The sequence below is a fragment of the Paramisgurnus dabryanus genome, chromosome 11 (genome assembly GCF_030506205.2).
Source record: "Paramisgurnus dabryanus chromosome 11, PD_genome_1.1, whole genome shotgun sequence".
Classification (NCBI taxonomy): Eukaryota; Metazoa; Chordata; class Actinopteri; order Cypriniformes; family Cobitidae; genus Paramisgurnus; species Paramisgurnus dabryanus.
In genome coordinates this window covers 1332000-1354606 of record NC_133347.1, presented here as the reverse complement: position 1 = coordinate 1354606, position 22607 = coordinate 1332000, and the positions used below count along the sequence as shown (strand labels likewise).

The 22607-nt window shown below is 37.4% G+C and overlaps 2 protein-coding genes across 5 annotated transcripts; both read right to left on the bottom strand.

Annotated features, from left to right (window-relative positions):
* Positions 1-1177: 1177 nt before the first annotated feature.
* Positions 1178-14219, bottom strand: commd10 (COMM domain containing 10). 2 transcript variants are annotated; one of them, XM_065248047.2, is made up of 7 exons: positions 13841-14219; positions 13467-13557; positions 13260-13370; positions 13000-13155; positions 12737-12850; positions 1552-1611; positions 1178-1469 (listed from the first exon to the last, which is right to left on the bottom strand). In XM_065248047.2, exons 1-7 carry the CDS (start codon positions 14002-14004, stop codon positions 1431-1433), a joined length of 735 nt encoding a protein of 244 aa, XP_065104119.1. In that variant the 5' UTR covers positions 14005-14219; the 3' UTR covers positions 1178-1430. The 2 variants fall into 2 exon arrangements, with proteins under 2 accessions (XP_065104119.1, XP_065104120.1); XM_065248048.2 differs by having other exon boundaries at positions 1552-1608.
* A 141-nt stretch (positions 14220-14360) lies between these two features.
* On the bottom strand, positions 14361-20857 carry ap3s1 (adaptor related protein complex 3 subunit sigma 1). 3 transcript variants are annotated; one of them, XM_065248050.2, is made up of 7 exons: positions 20654-20857; positions 19363-19454; positions 19171-19282; positions 19029-19100; positions 18847-18954; positions 17987-18043; positions 14764-14898 (listed from the first exon to the last, which is right to left on the bottom strand). In XM_065248050.2, exons 1-6 carry the CDS (start codon positions 20720-20722, stop codon positions 17993-17995), a joined length of 504 nt encoding a protein of 167 aa, XP_065104122.1. In that variant the 5' UTR covers positions 20723-20857; the 3' UTR covers positions 14764-14898; positions 17987-17992. The 3 variants fall into 3 exon arrangements, with proteins under 3 accessions (XP_065104121.1, XP_065104122.1, XP_065104123.1); XM_065248051.2 differs by having other exon boundaries at positions 17987-18028; XM_065248049.2 differs by lacking the exon at positions 17987-18043 and having other exon boundaries at positions 14361-14898.
* Between the last annotated feature and the right edge of the window lie 1750 nt (positions 20858-22607).

Genomic DNA, 22607 nt, shown 5'->3' with positions numbered 1-22607 from the left:
AACATAAATGTATTTGTCTGTTTCATACTGAAATTGGGTGAGCTCTGTGTCAACTCGTTTCCTGCCCATGTTTAGCTTATATTTTAGAATGAAATTGGGTGTCAATGTTTTTGAACGTGTGCAAAGAATTGTGAATGATTTAAAGAAGGCATTTCACAAGACTTTTAAGATTTAATCTTTTGTGTCCCCAGAGTGCACATGTGAAGTTTTAACTCAAAATATCATACAGATAATTTATTATAAGATGTTAAAATTGACACTTTGTAAGTGTGATCAAAAATGAGCCATATTTGGGTTTGCCCTTTAAAATGCAAATGAGCTGATCTCTGCACTAATGGTAGTGCTGTGGTTGGATAGTGCAGATTAAGGGGAGGTATTATTCAAATAAGATCCCTTCTGACATCACAAGAGGAGCCAAATTTCTATTTTTTCACAAGCTTGCAGAGAAAGTTTTGGTAAACCAAAGTTACTGTGTTGATCTTTTTCACATTTTCTAGGTTGACAGAAGCAATGGGGACCCAATTATAGCACTTAAATATGAAAAAAAGTCAGATTTTCATGATATGTCTCCTTTAGGGGCAAGAAGGATACAATTTAGGCATCCTTCAAAAGCGGCAGAATAAAGGGCATGAAACATCTAATGAGATGATGATCAGAGTCAGGTGTGTTAGATAAGAGAGAGCAGTGGAAACATGATTAAACCCCACAGATTTATGTCATGTTACATTACTGTAGCAGCGTGTTAACACTGTGAACATCTTGACACATTCATGTGAGGAAAATCAAGTTAATCATTTGAGAAAACTGAAACTCTTCTTGCTGTTGTGTTTCTGCAGTTTTAACAAGTAGCAAGAATGAGGAAAAGCTGCAAAGTGATTTAAAGATTTTATGAAACAAAAATAGCAGCTGATGCTTTATATCTGCTGCCGCTGGATCATCTCAATAGACCGTAAACCATCTGTTGAACGATCTGCGCTATCACAATGTGGATGAGAAGGTAAATTGGGCAGAAAATACCAGCACTTAAAAACACGTACGGCTAATTCACACACAGGGCGGCTGATGGTGAGCGAGACCATCATTAGTGTGAATGAGCAGCTATTTCGTTAGATAATGTCAAGCATCCAGAGAAATCCTGCTTAACCTCCATTAACACCACAGAAATAAACCACATAGGTGGAATGAATCATTTAATGAACACTTTAACAATGTTTCTGGCCAGAGAGTCAAAAGCAAAGGTTTACCTGAAACTAAAGGCAAATATGATTTTATCTTAATGAAACAAACAAACAAAACAAACGTGTGCAGCCGGTGTCTTGTGTTCCTGTTAGACCTCAGTAAAACACACAGAGCTTATCTAACCCTAATGCACGACATATCCACGAGATATATAAACATGAGTTTCTGAATAAATGCCTGCATGTCCGGTTTCAGCTCAGAGAGTCGAGCTGTGTCTGAATCTCCTCCATCTGAAAGACAAACACACAACATTCATCAGTCTAAAGCAGACCACCTGAGCAGATCAGACCATCAGACACGAGTCAATCTCACCTTATTGTAGAAGTCCAGTAGTTCCTGATGGTCAAATTCCACAAAAACATCCTGCAGCTGCTAAAAGACAAAGAAAAGAAACTCATTTCAAAATCTGATCTATGAGCCGTTTCAATATCATTATATCAGTAATACAGATTCTGTACAGATGTGGATATAAACAAGGAGGTGAACGTTATTCTCAAAAGAACCTTCACTATATTACACTGTCAGAGGATGATGAAGACCTCTTCAGGGCAGAAACGTGGCGTGTCGGTCCACATTAATGGTGCAAACATTAATCAGACACAACATTATCATCCATAATTAAGAGTCAAAAGAGAAGTGTGATCTTCAGTAGAGCCGCTGGGACAAAACAAGAGGAAACCTTTAGATTCTCTGCTCTTCATATATCTGAGCTAACACAACATTAAACACACAACAATCTTCATATGTGAGGATTCACCAGGAGTTCATATCTAGGATAATGCTAAAGGCTCGTGCCCATCACAGGGTGTTTGCTGTGAATCCAGCAGGTTTTTACACACATGCACACAAACAAGACACACACACACACACACACACACACACACACACACACATGAAAGATGAATAAGTTGCGTGTACAGGGATGACACAGAAAAGCACTTGAATCAGAGTCCGGCTGACCTCACGATTACTCGAGTTAAAATACATGTTTGTTTATTACAGCTATTCTTAACTTAAAGTCAATCCGGAGAAGATGAAGCTAAAGGACAATGTCTGTAAAACCTGGAGGAGACGCTGCAGAAAGTGTTTGGTTTAAAGGCCCTAATGAAGAAATTCACAAACATAAGGCGAACAAGACGGACAAATGATCAGACTGATTAAGAGGAAATATATCAGTAAACTGAGCCGTTGGACTTCATCAAAGCGCAGGGCCTTTGCACAAGATCTCGGGCCCTATGCATATGCATGCCCCACCACCATAATATATTCCAGACTTTTCAAGGGCCCTCTCTTCCTTTGGGGCCCTGGTAATCAGTACTGGTTTTACCCCTAGTCTGACGCCCCTAAGCCCTGGTATTGTTCAGAGCTTCACAACGTGACTAAACACCCTTAAGAAAACCAGATGATTTGATTAGACATCATTTCATTTTGCATCGACTGTCCAAAGAGCAATTTTGTTAAATTACACAAAACAACAACACATTGATTTATGGACAGTAGTACGGTGGTATTCATTTAAAGGGGACATTTCACAAGACTTTTTTAAAGGGATAGTTCGGCCAAAAATGATATTAAACCCATGATTTACTCACCCCCAAGCTGTCCGAGTTGCATATGTCCATCGTTTTTCAGACAAACACATTTTCGGATATTTTATAAAATGTTTCAGATCTTTCAGTTGATTAAATGTAATGTTACGGGGTCCACAACCTTCAAGTCCAAAAAAAGTGCGTCCATCCTTCACAAAATAAATCCAAACGGCTCCAGGATGATAAACAAAGGTCTTCTGAGGGTAATCCACGCGGTGTTGTTGTAGAAATATCCATATTTAAAACTTTATTAACGAATATAAATACCTTTTGGTAGTGCCGCCATCTTAGTCGCGTCCGCATTCAGATTGAGAGCTTACGCAGCCTACGAAGGCTACTCTGCTGCTGCTCTGTGCCCCCGCCCTCCGAATTTGTCATACGTCACTAAGAAAAGTGCGTACACTACGCTAATACTACCGCGCTACCGGAAGGTATTTACTTTCGTTAATAAAGTTTTAAATATGGATATTTCTATAACAACACCGCGCGGATTACCCTCAGAAGACCTTTGTTTATCATCCTGGAGCCGTTTGGATTTAATTTGTGAAGGATGGACGCACTTTTTTTGGACTTGAAGGTCATGGACCCGGTAACATTACATTTAATCAACTGAAAGATCCAAAACATTTCATAAAATATCCGAAAATGTGTTTTGCAACTCGGGCAGCTTGGGGGTGAGTGAATCATGGGTTTAATATCATTTTTGGCTGAACTATCCATTTAAGATGTCAAATAAATCTTTGGTGCTCCCAGAGTACGTATGTGAAGTTTTAGCTCAAATTTATTATAAGATGTTAAAATTGAAATAGAATTGTTTACCAAAACTAAGTTACTGGGTTGATCTTTATCACATTGTTTAGGTTGATAGAAGCACTGGGGACCCAATTATAGCACTTAAACATGGTAAAATTGATGTCTCCTTTAAAACACCTTGGAGCGGTACATTCAGTAGCAGGGTACCTGTCAAATTATTAAATCAAATAAAATATTTTTCTCAAAGTCAATAATCAATTTATTCATTCATTTATTTTGCATTCACTGGAATATTCCCTGAAGTTAAGAATTAAAGCCTTCCCGCACCCCCATCCTAGAGAATAAAACCCAGAAGTGTTCAGCTGAACTGTTGCCATGGTCACAGGAGACCCAGCTGCTGTTTCAATGTGAATGTGAAGTTCTGCTGGATGTCAATCACGAGCCGACGGGACCCACAGGAATAATACTGGAATATAAACATGCAAAGCTTGCACGCATGCATGCTCACACGATCGCTCCTGTAGCTCAGTGGTACAGCATTGTGTCCGCAGCACAACAGGTCATGGGTTCAAGCTAGGGTTGTTCCGATTCCGATACCAGTATCGGAAATTCGGCCAATACCATACTAAATTGTGGCATTGGAATTCCTTTTCAGAAAGGAAAATTGATAAATAAAATAATTACAGCAAAAACAAATATTTATTTTTAATTTATCTTGTAAAAAACACCAAGCATTTATGTGATATGAAGGAGGCGTCATTCAGAAATGAACATGTCTTGTGCTTAAAAAGGACCTTATAAATGTTTTGAAACAAAGTTTTATTTAATCTTAAAATGATGTGGAGATGCAAATTATTTGAGTTATAAAAGCTTTTTATGACAGCGTTGGCTAATACCACAGTAACTTTTGTAGTTTTTATTTAAGGGAAATTTTATTATAATACTGGTCAACTACTGATGTTCTTGTCAAATGAGAGTTTGTCCAACTATTGCCTATACTTCAACTGTAATGAGTTACAAATAACAGCAACATCAACATAACACAAGCAGTGACATCATCTTAAAACACAATGTCTGTGACAAACAGGGTTCATCACCTCATGGTCTGATCTATGAGCACATGGACATCACCCTGAACCTTTTCATTTGTTAACTAAAGCTTGTGGTCACTCATGAGGATTTGTGCTTCCTCTATTAGAATAAACCACATCCACCAATCACAGAGAGTCACAGGACCATCAGACACAACACAAACCTCATTTTCCATTCAGCTTATAATATTATGATCATGTGATAGAGTTTTGATGGATCATTATTAGGCTACAATCTGTCTCTGCCTGTAACTCTGTAATTAAGTGACACCTGGTTGTTTCATCACAACAATGAATCAAATCACTCACAACAAGGTTTACTCATTGGGAATAGAAATGGCTAATGTAAATATGAATAAATGTAAATGTTTTGTCTTACAAAACTCTGAAGACCACATCACAACTTAACTCAGTCCAGCCATGAAAGTCTGTTTCCAGGACAGGGCTTTTCATCATGGGACCACACAAAACTCATTTAGTTTATCTACCTGCTAGAGATGCGCGGATGGGCTATTATTTCATCCGCAACCGCATCACAAAACTCATCATCCGTCCGCCATCCATCCGCACCAACGTTTCTGACCAGTTTTCAAAACCGCACCCGCCCGCCATCCGCTGACTGGGCTATGTGATGACAGCCGCGAGACTAGAAAGCTCTAGAATATCAGCAGTGAACTCAGTCTCCGATCGGCGCACACGGGACAAAAATAAATAAATAAATCAGTAATGCCTAAATTAAACGCACAAATTACATAGTCTGCACTGGTGTCATCCTGATTTACCACTTTGTAAAACTTATTCCAGGCAAACCTTTTCTGCCCTTCTATTTCCTTTGTTTTTAATTCTCATTTTTTGAGGCGTTGATAAGAGCTATGTCAAAATGCGTCCTCATTTCTCTGCGCTGTTAATGATAGAACGAATGGATTCTTAACATGCCGAGGCTATCCCAAACAATTAAAACCTTTATTAAATAAAAGTGTATTAGAAAACTTTTTCTTGTCACTGTTTTAGTATTATAAGTTATGTTTTGTGTTAATATTATTCTGTTTATGTTGCGTATATTTGCAACATAAGGTTGATTATTTGATATACTGTTGAATAGTTTAATCTACATCAATGTGTCATATTTTCTAAAATAAATTAATATTTTTGATTACATATTTATTTTAATAAGTCAGAAATGTCTCCGCTGTTTTCTGCTGACAGGCGCGGTGGGGGCTACTGGGGGCGCGTGCAACAGGTGACGCAAATTATGGGTCCTCAGAAGGCTAGACCGTCTCATTTCAGTTCTCTTTGAGAACTTCTGAGGCTGCCACCCTGAAAGACAGAGTGCTCACTAGGGTTGCCACCTGTCCCGGTTTTACCGGGATTGTCCTTCTTTTTACTAACCTGTCCCGGGAAAATTATCAACTCTCCCGGGACACTGAATGTCCAGGTTTTCGAAAGCTATGTGAATATATTATTTAATGCGCGCACGGCAGAGACGGAGACCATGTATGTATGTGCCTCAATAAGCGCATGTAAGACAGAGAGCATCCTGATTGGCCTGTTTCGGTAAATCAACCAATCAATTGTCAGCGTGGGCGGGCTTTTATCTCTTCTCCCGAACTGAATTATCTAGAAACAGGAGCGCCGTCAGCGCCCCAAAAGTGAAAATATACGACACATTTTACGCCAGACTACACGAAAGTGTACCCCTGTCTTAAAAGAGTTTAAAGTAATAACAATAACAGTCACTTCAGCATTGCCCAGGGGGGTTAAAATGATTGTAAAATACATGTTGAGAGGTGAGTTCAACAAGTTTAATTTAATATTTCAGGCCGCTAGTTGCTATTTAGACCTGTTTAAATGGAATATAAATAAAACAGTTTACATTAATAGTATAAGGAGCTTATATAAATTGTAAAAGTGATTTACATATTTTAATATAATTAACAAATAATTGGGTAACACTTTACAATAAGGTTCATTAGTTAACATTAGTTTACTACATTAGTTAACATGAACTAATAATGAACTGCACTTATAAAGCTATTTTTTAAATCTTTGTTAATGTTAATAATACATTATTTAAATCTTGTTAACATAGTTAATGCACTGTGAATTAACATGAATAAACCATGAATAGCTGTAATTTTGTTAAGTAATGTTAACAAAGATTAACAAATACAGTAACACATACTGCTTATGGTTAGTTCATGTTAGTTAATACATTAACTAATGTTAACAAATAAGAATTGTAAAGTGTTGCCAATAATTGCATTGCTATAGAAATATTATGCTATGGGGGGTGGGGGGGGTTTAGGGGGCTTGTGAGCAAACCAATTGGTCGGGTCATCGATATGTCCCGGTTTTTTATCAGACAAGGGTGGCAACCCTAGTGCTCACCTTTTAAGGTTGCATGCTTAGAAGGACACAGCTAACAAGCAGTCGATCCGCCACCCGCCCGAATCTAATTAAAATATTATTTTTCGTCACGTCATCCGCCCGATCCGCGGTTTATCCGCGGAGTCCGCGGCTGTAACCGCCAACCGCGCATCTCTACTACCTGCTGGTCTGGACAATCACTTCACAATGACTTGTAAATCTAAATTGATTCAACAAAAAATTCAAGGCAGCAAAGATTATTTTACAGTGCATCAATTCAACATTTAATTCACATATTTTTATACATCGAGCCAGATACAGAAAATTTTGGGGTTAGGAAGAACCAATAAATATAATAACCAAATATTTTCCTTTGAACATGAAGCAGTGTAATTGTACAACAGGTTCCAGTTACACAGAATTAAGTATTATGGTGCAAACAACAAAAAATGTGATGTCCACGTATGTGAACAAGGCAGCTCTTAGGAGGTTAAAGATGAATTATCACTAGCTAGGTTTCCATCCAAACGTGAAGCGAAACTTCACAGAACTCACAAAAGAAGAAAAACAAACAAGTCGTAAATAGGTGTGTTTCCATCAAGTTGTTGGAGTGAATTGGCATGTAGTCACAATGGGGCAAGTTATAAATTAACTAGCAGTGCAGCTTGTAATTGCCAAACTGAATGTTTGTGAACAGAAGAAGGAATGTAGAGTTTTTGATGCAGGCACTAACAGAAAGGGCATTACGACGACATCAACCCTCATATATACGGTAAAGACAACATCAGCTGATACAGCTAGACGATCATCAGTCACGTGGGTTTAATGTTCACTACATCAGAATTTATTCAGCAAATGCATTTCCATCTCCCATTATTCACATTCACTCTATTTTGCATAAATCAAAAACCACCTCAAGCGAGCATAACAACTGTTTTGCAAATTAAGGGATTTTTATTTTTAATCATAATTTGGCGTTTCCATCACTCGTTTTTTAAGCGATACTTTAAAATGTGCATAAAATCATGATGATGAAAACCCAGCTATTTATGCACTGCAGTAGCAAAACAACAACATAGACTTCTCCTGAGATCTGCTGAGAAATAAATGCATATCATTTGATGACGGCCTGATAACAACAGTGAAGACAAAGATATCTGATGTGTTCTGATCTGCCTGTATCACTGATGCTTATATGAGAGAGAGAGAGAGAGAGATGATGTGTGTTGAAACCGCTCACAGCTGCTGGCATCTTTCATCTCTTATCTCTTATTTTGATATAGAGAAAACAGAAACTCATGATATGACAGGCTCAGTATAAACACGCTGGCATATTCGTTTCTCTTGGCATCAGTGAAGGAAATCCATTCAGCTGCAAAGTGCAAAGGTCACCAGCAATCATGTGACACTGCTACAATGATGAAGATGATGATGATGATTTACAGTGGAAAGCCGAGGGCAATAAAAGACTGTCAGTGCTGCTTCAATCAGAATGATTGGTATAGTCTGACTCTTGATGTTAAATGCATTAAAGATCTCATTGGGATTACAGCATACAGTCTGACATTTAACAGTTATTTTCTTCTGATACCGATCCAATTATGTAGGTTTTATTTTTGAATCATGAGATCTTCACTCCAGATATTCCTGCAGCCCACTGTTTGGTTACGCATCTATAATTCAGACAACACTCGAACAAAACACTTGTTCAGACACAAGCTCCTTTAAAATGTCAAGATCTCAAACATTTAACAAACTTGTTTTAAAATCACTGATGAAACCATTTCATCCTTCAACAGACCAGACTAAAGACAAATGATTGTGTATATCATTTAAAAAATATACATGATGTCACAAAAATGAGTACACCCCTCACATTTCAGGAAATATTTTAGTATATCTTATGAAGGGACAATACTATAGAAATCAAATTTGGGTATATTTTGGAGTAGTCAATGTACTGCTTGTATAGATTTACTGTCCTCTGAAATTAACTTAACATACAGCCATTAATGTTAAAAAAGCTGGCAACAAAAGCGAGTACACCCTAAGTGATAATAAAAGTATATCGTTTAACCATGAAAGCCAAAAGTCCTGTTTATAATCTTCATGTTACACATGTGTGTATCTTGTATGAGAGCAGCATAATTCTCTCATACTGACCACTGGATGTTAAACATGGCACCTCATGGCAAAAAAACTCTGAGGATTTCAGAATTGTTGCTCTTCACAAAAATGGCCCAGGCTATAAAAAGATCAGTGACGCCTTGAAATTGAGTTCCAGTACAATGCCCAGGGTCATACTGAGGTTTTTCAAGACTGTTTCCACTCAGAACAAGACACACAAGAGTCGATCAAAGAAGTTGAGTCCTCAAGCTGTGCATCAGGGGCAGAAGCTGGCTTTAAAAAACAGATGCATGAGTGATGCCAACATTGCTTTACAGGCTGCAGAAGGTCAGCATGTCACTGCTCAGATCATACACAGCAACAATCCAGTTTGCATGGCCTTCATGCCAGAAGAAATCTTTTTCTGAAGACCAAACACACATTTGTATGGTTCTGTCAAGCGGATGAAAACATGAAGATTATAAACAGGACTTTTGGCTTTCATGGTTAAACGATATACATCCATTATCACTGAGGGTCAGGGTGTACTCGCTTTTGTTGCCAGCTATTTTAACATTAATGGCTGTATGTTAAGTTATTTTCAGAGGACAGCAAATCTATACTGCTGCTATACAAGCAGAACATTTGACTACTCTAAAATATCCCAAATTTAATTTCTATAGTATTGTCCCTTGAGAAGATATACTAAAATATTTCCTGAAATGTGAGAGGTACATGATGTCATTGCTCTGAAATCCAAAAATAACATTATCAACAGTAAGCTCAAAGAATAAAAGTCTTCAAATTCCTGCTTTGGATTAACATCCTTTTGTCCATAGCGAGAGAGAAAAGAAAAAGAGAGAGAGAGAGCGAGAGAGAGACCCTGAGTCTATTGAGAGGGATAGAAGCCTCTTCAGAAATCACCTAGACGCTCCTGTGAACATCTCAGGCATGTGGACACGGCAAGAGGCCTTGTTGTCTATTATACAAACTGTACAACTCATCACAACAGTTACACACAAGAATTCAACACCAAACATCAAATTCAAACATCTGTATGAAAAAATGACACCTGTAGCTATTTGACACACCACTTTACCCCAATACTACACTGCTTTACCACTGAATTATAGTATTTCACACATTCCTACATGACTTCAAACGTATCTGCAGTTGCATTAACATGCCATTAAGATTCTAGTCAGCAAAAGAAACACAGATCCAGAAAGCAGTGCTGAGCACAACCGTGTGACACGGATTTACACAAAATACATCCTTAACAAGAAGATGCTTCATTCCTTGTGGAAGGCCAAGCGCTCCTAACGTGGGCCCCACACGCTGAACTTCAGCCAAACCCAATCAAAAGAAAGAGAAGCAAACAAAGATGTGACATCACGCTCTAGTGCTTTCCAGCGCCGCAGCAGACAATAGCATCGGCCTGTGGGAGAGAGCACAGCGCTGTGTGGAGATCTGTGGAGCGCTGAACCACGACTCGCAAACAGACTTACATTCACAAGACTAAAAGTTTGCTATGGTTTGGGTATAAACCCTTCTGACACAGGAAACTTGTGCGAACTCACAAAACTATACAAGCCAAAACAAAGCTTCTTTCTATTGAATGAATATTGTTTGTGAATATTTACTGGCTGAAGGTTATTAGACATTTCTGCACTGATATTCACATGAACACAGTTTTTTAAAAGAGAAATGGGTTATATTTATAATTCTTGACTGATGTTAGAGAAGAAACGAGATGTTTAATGACTCTCTTTATCACATGCTGATGGTGAATGAGGTCGACGCTACACCAGCGAGAATTCAACAAAGAGTTTTCATTCCTCTGTGACCAAACCCAGAAAAACAAGTGAAAGCCTCCAGCCGCTTTGATGAAAACATGAGGAATAAACAACAAGCGCAGTCTAAACTTAAGACTTAATTCATAAACTTCACTGCATTCATTCTGTGACTGCGTCTTCAATTTATTTTTGTTTATATAACGCATCTCTAAAAAAACATTTCACTACTTTATGTCACCTTTGAGCATTCTGCTCCAGAGGGTGAAAGTAAAACATGTTTGGTGAGACCAGCCTCGGCCCACACACGGCGTGAATACGGCTGATTCTTCATCATGTGTATAATAACACTGAAGGATATTTAAGATAACACAGATGATTGATCAGGTTTGTGTTCCAGTTGACACGGATCAAGACCAAAAGTTTCCCAAAAACACCTCTGTTATCACAACCACATTATAATCTCACGGCTTCCTCCATAGATTAAATCTCCCCACACCAAACACTTCAAGTCAACAATCGTCTCATTGTGCCAGTCTCTGAATGCATCAGACAAAATACACACCCACACATTATCAGACATCACTGATTCACATCTTTAACATCAAGATGAAACGAGAGCAAAACAAGGCAACAGATCAGAGATCAGTAACACTGAACCTGATGTCTGTTTATATAATGCAGCAATTTATTTTAGACATTATGCTCATGTCTTATAATACATATAAAAATGTATCTCTTTATAACCGCATTTATTATACTTCAACTTATTTAAAATGTATTATAATATTGTCTAATTATTGTCCCACTTTAATGAAGGACAAGACATTATAAAAGATGATAAAACACATCAAAGTAATACACATTCTAAAGTACAAGAGGTTTGTTTTCACATTATTGACATTATATCTTACTAAAGCTATAACTTTAAATAGATAAGTGCTAAAAGACATTTGAATATAATTACTTCAAGCCGGTTTGTATGATGCATATGAAACTTTAGATTGTTTTATTCATGGACACTGAATGCTCCTTCAACCAAATGAGTGAGACATTTTAGTTTATATTAACTGTGCTAAAAATGTAAAAAGGGACATGCTGAGAAAAGAATCAATAATGTCCACAATAATAACATTATTGTTATTATTATTATTATTATTATTATTATTATTATTATTATTATTATTATATATATATATACACACATATATATACATATATATATACACACACACACACACACACACACACACACACACAGGCACACACAATCATACAATATATTAATAGCATTTATTTGTGACACATTTAGCTTTTAAGATCTTCTCAAAATAAAAATCTCACAGCAGTAGTCGAGCACTGAGCTTTAGACTTCATCTGATCTACATTACAAGAATCCACATGTGATGCAGTCTATAGACATATAACCACAGCGCCACCAGCAGACACTTCAGAGGAATCACAGCCAAGCTCAAATGTTATTCCTACTGTTCTCAGGCCTGTCACTGTACAGTACAAAAATACTCTAAACACAAAAGGACTTTAACCCTTTCAATCCCTGCATCCACTGTAATAGATGTCACATGTTTTGTGGTTCAAACCAATAAAAATGCTGATCAACCAATCAAAATAAAGCAGATCGATAAAACACTGGATAATCAGGTCTGAAGGGGTTAAATGATTTTAAAGGTGCAGTACTGTAACGCTTCTTCTGTCATCATAACAGAGGACACTGACAGAAATGATATCATGCCTGGTGATTCACAGACATTAGTCTCCATGAGTGGGTCGTGTTTACCTCTGTACCATCCTCTGTTCTGAGCCCTAGATCCAGTACAGCGTGTGGTGCTTTGAGTTTACTCTGACCGGATCGACCCATCTGCAGATTGAGCTGCCAGCTCACCTGAGCCAACTAGAAGACGACAACACAAATTTTATTTCTAAAATCACCACATCACAAATTACAACCATGTTATTTACTGACGCCATAACCTATTTTAAGACATTCTGTATCAAACATGCAAGAAATAGTAAAAGTTTAAGTTGTTCTCGTAAACTCACCGTCTTAGGTGCAAAAATCCTCTGTCTGATCTTCTCCAGTTCATCTGGACCGGCTGCAGCCCAAATCTGACTGAACGCTTGGGCTTTATCAGACACGATGCTGATGTTCTCCAGCTGCTGCTTTAGAGATGCTGGCTTCACGCTGTGATAAACGGCCTGGAGAAACACTTTCAGAGTCATGCTTCATACTTTAAATCACATTCAAACAAATATCAGTTCAGAGGTGAGGTCAGGTCAAATCAAATCAAAGTGTCATCCACCTGCTCAAAAATAAAGGAGATGGTATCCAACACCAACTTAAGAGTTTCTTTCTCCAGAGATAAAGCACTCTGTAATTTCTCTTCTTCTTCTTCACTGAACGATCGCTCTGCCTAACAAACAAACAAACAAACAAACCATGAAAAGCATGAAATGATGAGAGATGTGTAAACTGATGTACAGCTGTAGGTTAGACAGATTAGAGAGACCTTCAGGTGAAGTTTCTGCAGAACTCGAGACAGAAGACGAGAGAACTTGTTGTTGTCGATGGAGTTGATATAAACCACAGCCTCTTTAATGCTAGGAAACAAATCAAACCTTATGAACATAACGTACAGAGATACACAGCTGGATCGGTAACAAAGCACAAACTATCATATATCACAGTGTAAAGGATTAACATAAATGAATACACACAAAGACATTTATCATTAAAAGATACAGTGTGTTGTGTACTGTAATTGTTTTAAAGCTCTACATTTTACGAAGATCATTTTAAACGTTACAATCTGCTCATTCTGTCGCCAAACATACACATATGTACAACCATGTGTAAATCATAGTAAACTGCTAGTGACTTTACCTCTGGGTCTCTGTGATCATTGAATTCATCTCGTCAGTTTGTTTTAAACTTCTATTTGTGAAACACGAACACTTCCTTCCGCTCAGGCACGTGACGCGTGACGTAAGCTCACCGACAAGCCCATCGTCTTTATTTAGAGATGAAATGCAGAAAAATCTTAACATTCCAGATTATTTTATTGCTCAAATAAACATCAGACAGGGAAATGGATTTTGTCTCTCTGAACAATCCTAAAAATGGTGAAATGACAGTCCTCAATGAAGTAGCAACGGCAAAAATACCGTTATTAAATAGAAATGCAAACTTTTATATATATATATTTGCTAGAACCAGGTTGCATTTACAATATGAAAAACTGTAAGTACTTCACTTTTACTTAATTTTCGCAGGGGAGAATGTAAGTCCTTTATTTACCCATGAAGTGAAGTAAGATGTCGGCTTGTTGGTGTTTTTTGGGTGCTTGTGTGTTATACCAATCTGAGTGTTTATTGTTTTAGACAGTGATACAATGAAGACAAAACCTAGTTGCAAAGAAAAAAAATACTCCGCCACTTTATTTTGTCGCATAAAGGAAATACATGCACCAATTAAAATCCAACTGCGTAAGAAAAGAGAAATAATATATAAAATATTCTGAATAGTACATACATAGACTATAAGCGATATCATTAAGCAGACATGGTCATTTAGATATTTTCCATACTGGAATGTTTGTTAGGTTTGAGACACACACAATAAATACTTCACACAACCTCCATATCTGTGATGATTATACACACACACACACGCACGCACGCACGCACACGTGACCTGCAGCAAAGAGGAGTCAATAAATACTTCGTACATCTTCATATCGGTCATGTAGAAAGAGTTTTGCTTTGATTCTGGTAAACACAGTTTGATTGTAAAGACACAGTCACAGTAGTGCACTATTTAAACGACGGCAGGTTTGGCACTTTGATGCTGATGTCCCCAATGTTTATGTTCTTGGGCATCTCTGGAAGGTTCATGTTCTTGACGGCCGACACGGCGCGCGCCGGAGCCCCCGCGATACCAGCCTGTGCATGCGCACAAACACACACACAAACAATTAATTCAACATGGGGAATGTACTGAACACACACACAGACACACAAAGAGACACACACGATCACAATCTGTCAATCCAAACGCTAAATGCTCGACATCACATACAATACATACATACAGAGACAGGCACGATGTTTTGCGCATGCTCACATTTCACCTTCAGCTGTAATCAAAGAATAATTTTAATGTAGGGATAATGAAAGAAAACAATCATGTGATTTTGGCAAGCAAAAACTATGAAAGCCAGAAAACGTGTAAAGAAAAGACTGAAGTAAACCTGATACAGATGACGGGAGGAATAACTCATCATGATGATATTTGTGTCGACTTTCATTCACTGTGTAAAGAATCATTATGTGCAAACGATTCATTGAGTCTGATCGATACAAATACTTAACGATAAACCATAAAACCAAACGGCTCTTCTGAAGGTCTTCTGAGGGTAATCAATGTGGTTTGTTCACAGAAATATCCATATTTAAACCCCTGGAGCCGTTTTGATTACTTTTCTGAAGGATGGATGCACATTCTTTAGGCTAGAAGCAGGTGGACCCCATATCCGTACATTTTAAAAACTGGGAGATCTAGGCCATTTTCTAAAATAACTGTAAATGTGTTTGTCTGAAAAATGATGGACATATGTATCGCAAACAGCGATCCCTTTAACATGGTGCATTTTAAAACTTAAAGCTCCCCTCAAACGAAATATTCAAGTCAAAACTTTATGGGCTGTTTTACAGATCCCTCAATAATCGGATGCTGACGTCACGCACCTGCTCGTTTAAAGGCGCTCTAAGCGAATAATGTGCGACGTCACTTCCTGTTGATGTTTGAACTGTTTTCAAACAGACAGAGCGTAGCTAACTCCTCCCCCTCCCCCTCCCTTCCGTGCTTTCATGAACGCGACCAACCCCCACCCCCAAATCCTTCTTGTCGTTTATTGGCTGGAACACTTTGTTATGGTTTCTGTTTGTAGGTTTGGCCACTGTGTTGATATTGCCGTTTGTGAAGCCTGGGCTGTCTACAGAGATCGCGTTTTTTTACAGTTTGATCAGCGGACAGGCAGCAAGCAGATAGTGAGGAGATGTTTCCGGTAAGTAACAAAAAATGTTTTATGGTCTAAAACGCTTCAATTCGCTTAGAGCACCTTTAACTACACAGTAAATCCAACCATTGGCTCCGTTTCTCTAAGATCATTGCAATAAACTCCAAATGAATAAAGATACAGGTAACATGTTGTCAGACCTGCTCCATGTTGTGTGTAGTGTAGTGTAGTTTAGTTGGTGAAACTGTAATGTTTTATATGCCTACTGTGCTCTGCTGGTAATGTTGACTTGCACACCACCTTTTTAACTATCAGATGCATCTCATATAGCAATTGTGTTTCAGTGCTAAAAAAATAAAGATCATAAACATTTCAATAAAGAAATTAAGACTCATTGAATTGAAACTAGACGATAAGCACAAGTAAAGACTGACTGACTGCATTTGGTTGTCAGTCTGATTCTGATATAAAAGCTGATTTAATCGTGTATGGCATTGGATTAGCTGTAATATACCCAAACACATAAGTATGGAAGGTTTTTTTCAGTTAATTTTATATAAATAAATGAATTATAAAATATAACTTGATGCACCATTTCATTATGGAAAACTGTACGCAAAATATGTGGCAAAATTGAAACTTAAATGAAACTATTTCAATTTAATTTTCAAGGTGATAATACATCTCCCCCTGTTAAATTTTAAAATAAAATGCAATTGATGATTTGGGAATTCATTTCACTACAATCTCGAGGTAAGTTTTCCAATATTAAAATTAACATTTAAACGTGAAATAGAAACTGCAAGTCAATTTTTTAAAGGTTTATTTATTAATGGTCACACAATAATGGTGACAAAAAAAACTAATTAAAACGTAAAGTTGATTTTTCATTTTATGTTTCCTTTTATTTCATGGGTTTCGAATTCAACTTATATGCAAATTCTATGTTAATCAGTGGATGGGGTTTACTTGGCAGTGTTGCCAACTTACTAACTTTATCCCAAGATTTATTTTATCTTATATAACAACAAATCTAGCAGCTGCCTAGCATATCTGTATAGATTCTGTGTCGCCTGTATCGGCCCACGAGCGCCAGTTCTTGCTTTCCCAGTGAAATGCGCGGCTCTCTCTGCCTTTCTACATTGAGCTGATCAGCATTCAGTTCAGACCATGAAGAGTTTAAATTTTAAAGAACAATACACAGATAAGTGACAGGTTCAGATTAGTAAAGCTGTTTTTATGTGTGCAACGTGTGAATGACAAACACAAACACAAAACAGCGCCTACTCGAGTCGGAACTGAATGTGTTTTCAGTTTTCTATCATGAAACGGTAAATCTGGTTTAAATTTTTATCATTTAATTCATTTATTTGAAATTGGCAGAAAACTCCTGTTTAGTAATTTATAATCAAGCAGTCAGTCTTTACCTGCCATCTGTTCAGCTGTAGCAATGCATCATGGGACAGTGCTCAGACAAACACTGAACAGCAAAAACAACAGGAGAGATCGGCATATTGTACTTACCAAACATTAGCTCTCATTGTATTTTTGTCAACAATATCTTTGTGTCTGTGAACTACACTAATGGTGTCTGGCTCCATATGCTAAAGATCTACTGGGTCAATACTGAGACAGATCTGCTCTATTCTAACCTGTGATCCTCAGGACTAACATTCCCAACAACACATTTACAGCCAAAATCCTCGGATAACAATGACCTGCTCAGACTGGTGGCGATTTACAGTCTTAAACCAGAAACACTACAGTATATGTTCTAATAACATCTGATCCGAGTCTATGTGCACGTAGGCACTATCAGCTATCAAAACCAGTAGACGAAATATGTTTGTAATGGTAATATCTTAATATCTTAAGTTATTTCGTCACATGAGCTTCAGTAATGCATTCTCGTGTGTAGGAATTGTTTGTGTCCTGATGAGGATTAGGAATGTTGGTCCTGAGACGGCGCGCCACACTTAGGGCAGTATTGCATGTTAAATAAACAGCAGTACCTGTGTCTACCTGTCCTGCCTGGGAGACTGAAAGATAAACGTCTGCAGAAAGAGAAACTAGAGACAGTGAGGAAGAGAGATAGTTACAACAGTTTACAGACATTTCATTCATTTAAAGGTGACGTGTGTCCTATCAATGCGCACACATTCATATGCAGTAAGCCATCGGGTAGATCCATTTCCCATGGGACAAAAAATACTGAAACCGATTCAGCTGTCAATCAAATCTAACGGTTTATACTGCGTTCAGCACTCAACAGAAGGCTGTTTCTGTAAACACCATGTGTATTAAAAACAATACATTAAATATCAAGTGCTAAAAACTGATCTGGTTTTAATTTTCCCTTAAAATCAGAAGGAAAAGCCCTAAAAAAATTAAGCTTTGCATTCAGACACAATCCTGTCATAATGCAGGAATAGTTACTTTGTATCACTTCATTTTCTTTAAGCAAATTACTACAGAGAATAATAACTCACATTAAAAGGTGATGAGAATAAAGAGAGCTTTACCTGAAGGTCGTAACACTTTCTTTAATGATATAATGACTGCATCTGTTGTCTATTGAATTGAGTGTGTGTGTGAATCAAATAAACATTGTGCTCAGTTTTCAGTAAAATAATCCCAGACACTTACAACATGCTCTCTGTAGTAATAAAGCCTCATTCGACCGAACGCCACTTTTGTTTCTCGTAATGGCAGAAAAGCAAAGAAGTTGACACAGAGAGAGTTTGATCTTCAGATTCATCACAGAAGAGCAGCCAGAGCAAACAGCATCACAGAACGGCATTCTGGGACATGCGTACCGCACACACACACATACACACATGCCAGCTCACACGTGCTCGATCGTCATGCTCACCTCTGATTTCTCCATCTTGGTTTGAGCCTCCACCTGCGTGATGATTTCACTCATGTTAGTTTCAAGAACCATCCCACCCATCACCATCTCTGCCAGGATATTGTGAACCTGCAGTCACATTAAGAAACCTCTCGTCATCCAATACAAAAACACTCGATTGTGTGCGTGAATCAATGCTTTACCTTATCCATGTGAAAAATCAGGTCCAATTCACACACGTTCTCAAAGCATTTGTCCAGCGTTTCCACAAACACCTGCAAACACAGAGACATGAGCAGAAGCCTCACAAACAAGAGGACTTTAAAGCCACAAGGACATCAGCACCTGAATCAGATCCAGAATGCCGAGCTCGCTCTCTGATGAATCCACGCAGAACACAAAGTACAGCGTGGCGTAATGTCTGTAGATCAGTTTGTTGTCAGAGCCACCGATTAACCTGAACACACGTGATATCACACGATGAGCAGATGATAAAATGACATTAATATATAAAATCTTAAGGATTGTGAGTCTTACAGCCCCCCTTCCAGGAAATTACAAACGTTCTCATCTCGCTTGGACACCAGATGAAACGTTTCTCTTATTATTTGTTGTTCTGTGTCTTCAGTCTGTTGAAAACAGAAAGTTTTAGTTATTCAGAGAAATGTCTCAATCTGAGCAGCTGATGGCGCTGTTTCACTCATACAATAAATGCCACGCTGGCAACCTTCATGAGGTCCTGCAGAGTTTAGCTTTAACTCCATCACATCTGTCTGAATGTTTCGAGCCGTCCCACAGATCAGCTGCTTCAGATGGGCTGGAGTCTAAACTCTGCAGGATTGAAGACCGCCACAAAACTGCTAAAGCAAAGTTTATTTGTAGAGTTTTGTTTGTGAGTGATATTAGGGTATTTAAAGTACATTTAAATGTTTGTGTTTGTTAGGGGTTAAATACAAAACTCTTGACCTGCAATGTGTTTTCACCCATGTGTCATTATTTTATTAACAAATAAATCTTCACTGCAGGTCCTGCATTGCTTGTTAACAGCCTTTACAAAACAACATTAAATAAAGTAGAAGACAGACAGACACAAAAAATGAATAAGATCAACATTAAAAGAAAAGTGTTAAAGATCACCGTGTTGTTAAACTGTAATGTTTATGAGACATCACGTGCATCTCTTCTCTTTCTGATTCATTACAGCACATACAAATAATGAAAGATTATCTTATTCTGTGAACACAGATCACGAGGACATTAACAGATGTCACCTATAGGGTTAACAGCACAACACAAACTGTTTTATCTGTATTTCTAAAGAGAGAAATGTGTTGATTTCTATTTGATGGTATAAGATCTGAAACTATTTAAGAAATGCTTTTGTGCTTATATTACTTTACATTTTGTACAGGGTGTTATTGTGAAGCTCATATTCGTCTTTGGTGTTTGCTTAGACTGAGCTGATAAAACAAACAGAAGGTGAAAACTGATCGTGTAACTCTAGATGATGAACTTTGAACCTTTTTAATATTTCAAAGGACTTCTATTTATTTACACACACTTATCAAATAGAAGAAGAAGAAGAAGAAAGGGATTTAAACACACTCACTGCACCGTGTTTCATCCTTTATATATCTGCGACATTATAATTTCAAATCCTATATTTAGCTACGACAAATCCAGAAATAAATGTAAACTCTTGGTGCTAAGTAACGCGTAATGTTAAACTATTAATGTGCATGTTCAATTAACAGACAACAATTACTGAATAACATTCATAATAATAATAATAATAATAATAATAATAAACAGCAGCTGATTTACTCACGTAATGCTCGTAGAATTTCGACAGTCGTGGTTTACCATGATTGTTAAAGATCAGAATGGCTTTAATCATGTTTACGGATGAACGCTTCCAGCTGCGGTGTAAGAGATTAATAATCTTCAAATAATCAATAACTAATAGTTACAGGAATCTGACACTCACTCACGCGCACACCACAGCGGAAGAGTGCACACCGGAAACTGTCAGCGTGACGTCCGCAACCATAGACCTAGCAAATAATAGACCGCCAATTGGCCGCTCGATTGTCGTTAACGGTGCCGTCATATTAGTCCTGGCAAGCGCACATATGAAAAGTGAATGCGATTTTACTAAAAAAAAATACACAATAACGTTTAAAGTTCTCAACCAAACTTGGCAGCAGTGTAACTTATAATATCGATAGTTATATACTTGAGTTATTGTTATAATGATTTGTAAAAAATACACAATTGACAAGTAATCCCCTACAAAAACATCATGTGATCACATGTGAATATCATCAATTTAACATGTGAAAAAACATTTGAAATGTGTATTTTTGGAACATTTTTGTTTAAACCCCATGTGATCACTTGTGCATAATGTGGTAATCCCATTGATTTCACGTGTAATACATGGGTTTGACGTGTTTCACATGGGAAGTCACATAGGATTCATATTTTTTCCCCCAAAACACACATTTCAATTGTGAATTTGCACATGTTAAATACATGTGACTTTCCAGTAAGGGTTTGATTCATTTTTATGCTTAATAATTGCTCAGACATCCTTAATGTTATCAAATGTAAGGCACATGATTAGAACTCGCATAGCTACTATATTGCTATTATTCATAATGCACGAAAGTATCATAGTTTTTAACATATCACATAAATGTTTCTTAAATCTTAGTAATCGTATGTTTTTGAGTATTCTGTATGATTTAATAATTTTTATTTCAAGTATAAAGACAGCAGACTGCCAGTGTCAATAAGGTTAGGTTCTGATGAAATCTGTCATTAACCACCACCACCTGATGGCGTGAGAGCCCTAAACCCTAAACCCACTGTGACTGAATTATACCCAACATGACTGGGAAATCATACTTTGTAATACGAAAGGTCTTGTTTTTCATCTCCTTAGTGTATTTCTTTATGATTTTACGGACGTAAACTAAAGAATAAATCTTCTTAAAGGTTTACTCTCTATTAATCCTGTCCCTTATTATGTGTTGATGTTTATAATCCTATGTTTAGATACTTCATGTACAGCTTTATTCTACACAACATTTGAAGTGGATCAGAACCTTTCCGAAAAGTTGTTTTAAAGCCGCTCTTGTCTTATAGGACAACTTTTATGAACGTTTTTGATCTACTTCAAATGTATTAGTTAACTTTGTGTTAAACTTTTTGTTTTATTTCTTTAACTTAGACTACTATTTTACTTTTTACTTTTACTTTTTTACCTTTGCACTATATACTTTTGTTTTATTTTTATTTTTATTTGCACTATTTGTACGCAGCCCAGCTGCAAATGCTTTGGCAATGCAAATGTACAGTTTAAATAAAGCACACTTAAATTGAGAAAAAATATAAACTATGAAATGAACTTTAACTACTAATCAAAATCGCTCTTCTTTTAGATAGTGAATGAACTGAAGAAAGTTACTCCCCGCGCGCTCGCGCACACACACACACACACACACACACACACACACACACACACACACACACACAAACACGCACGCACGCACGCACGCACGCGCGCACACACACCTCCCCCTTGGTAAATCCAAGTTTAAAGTGGGGGTAGATCGGGAGGTAAATCGAAATAAGTAAATAGAAATATCATAATTTTTGTTTGTTTTAATGATTCTGTTTATTATAAAGCGCTCAGTATTTGCACTCAGTGTTTGTTTGTATTTTGGTTTGCTGTAAATGTCTCTGAATGTCTCCATATGGCAGTGGTACAGTCCATC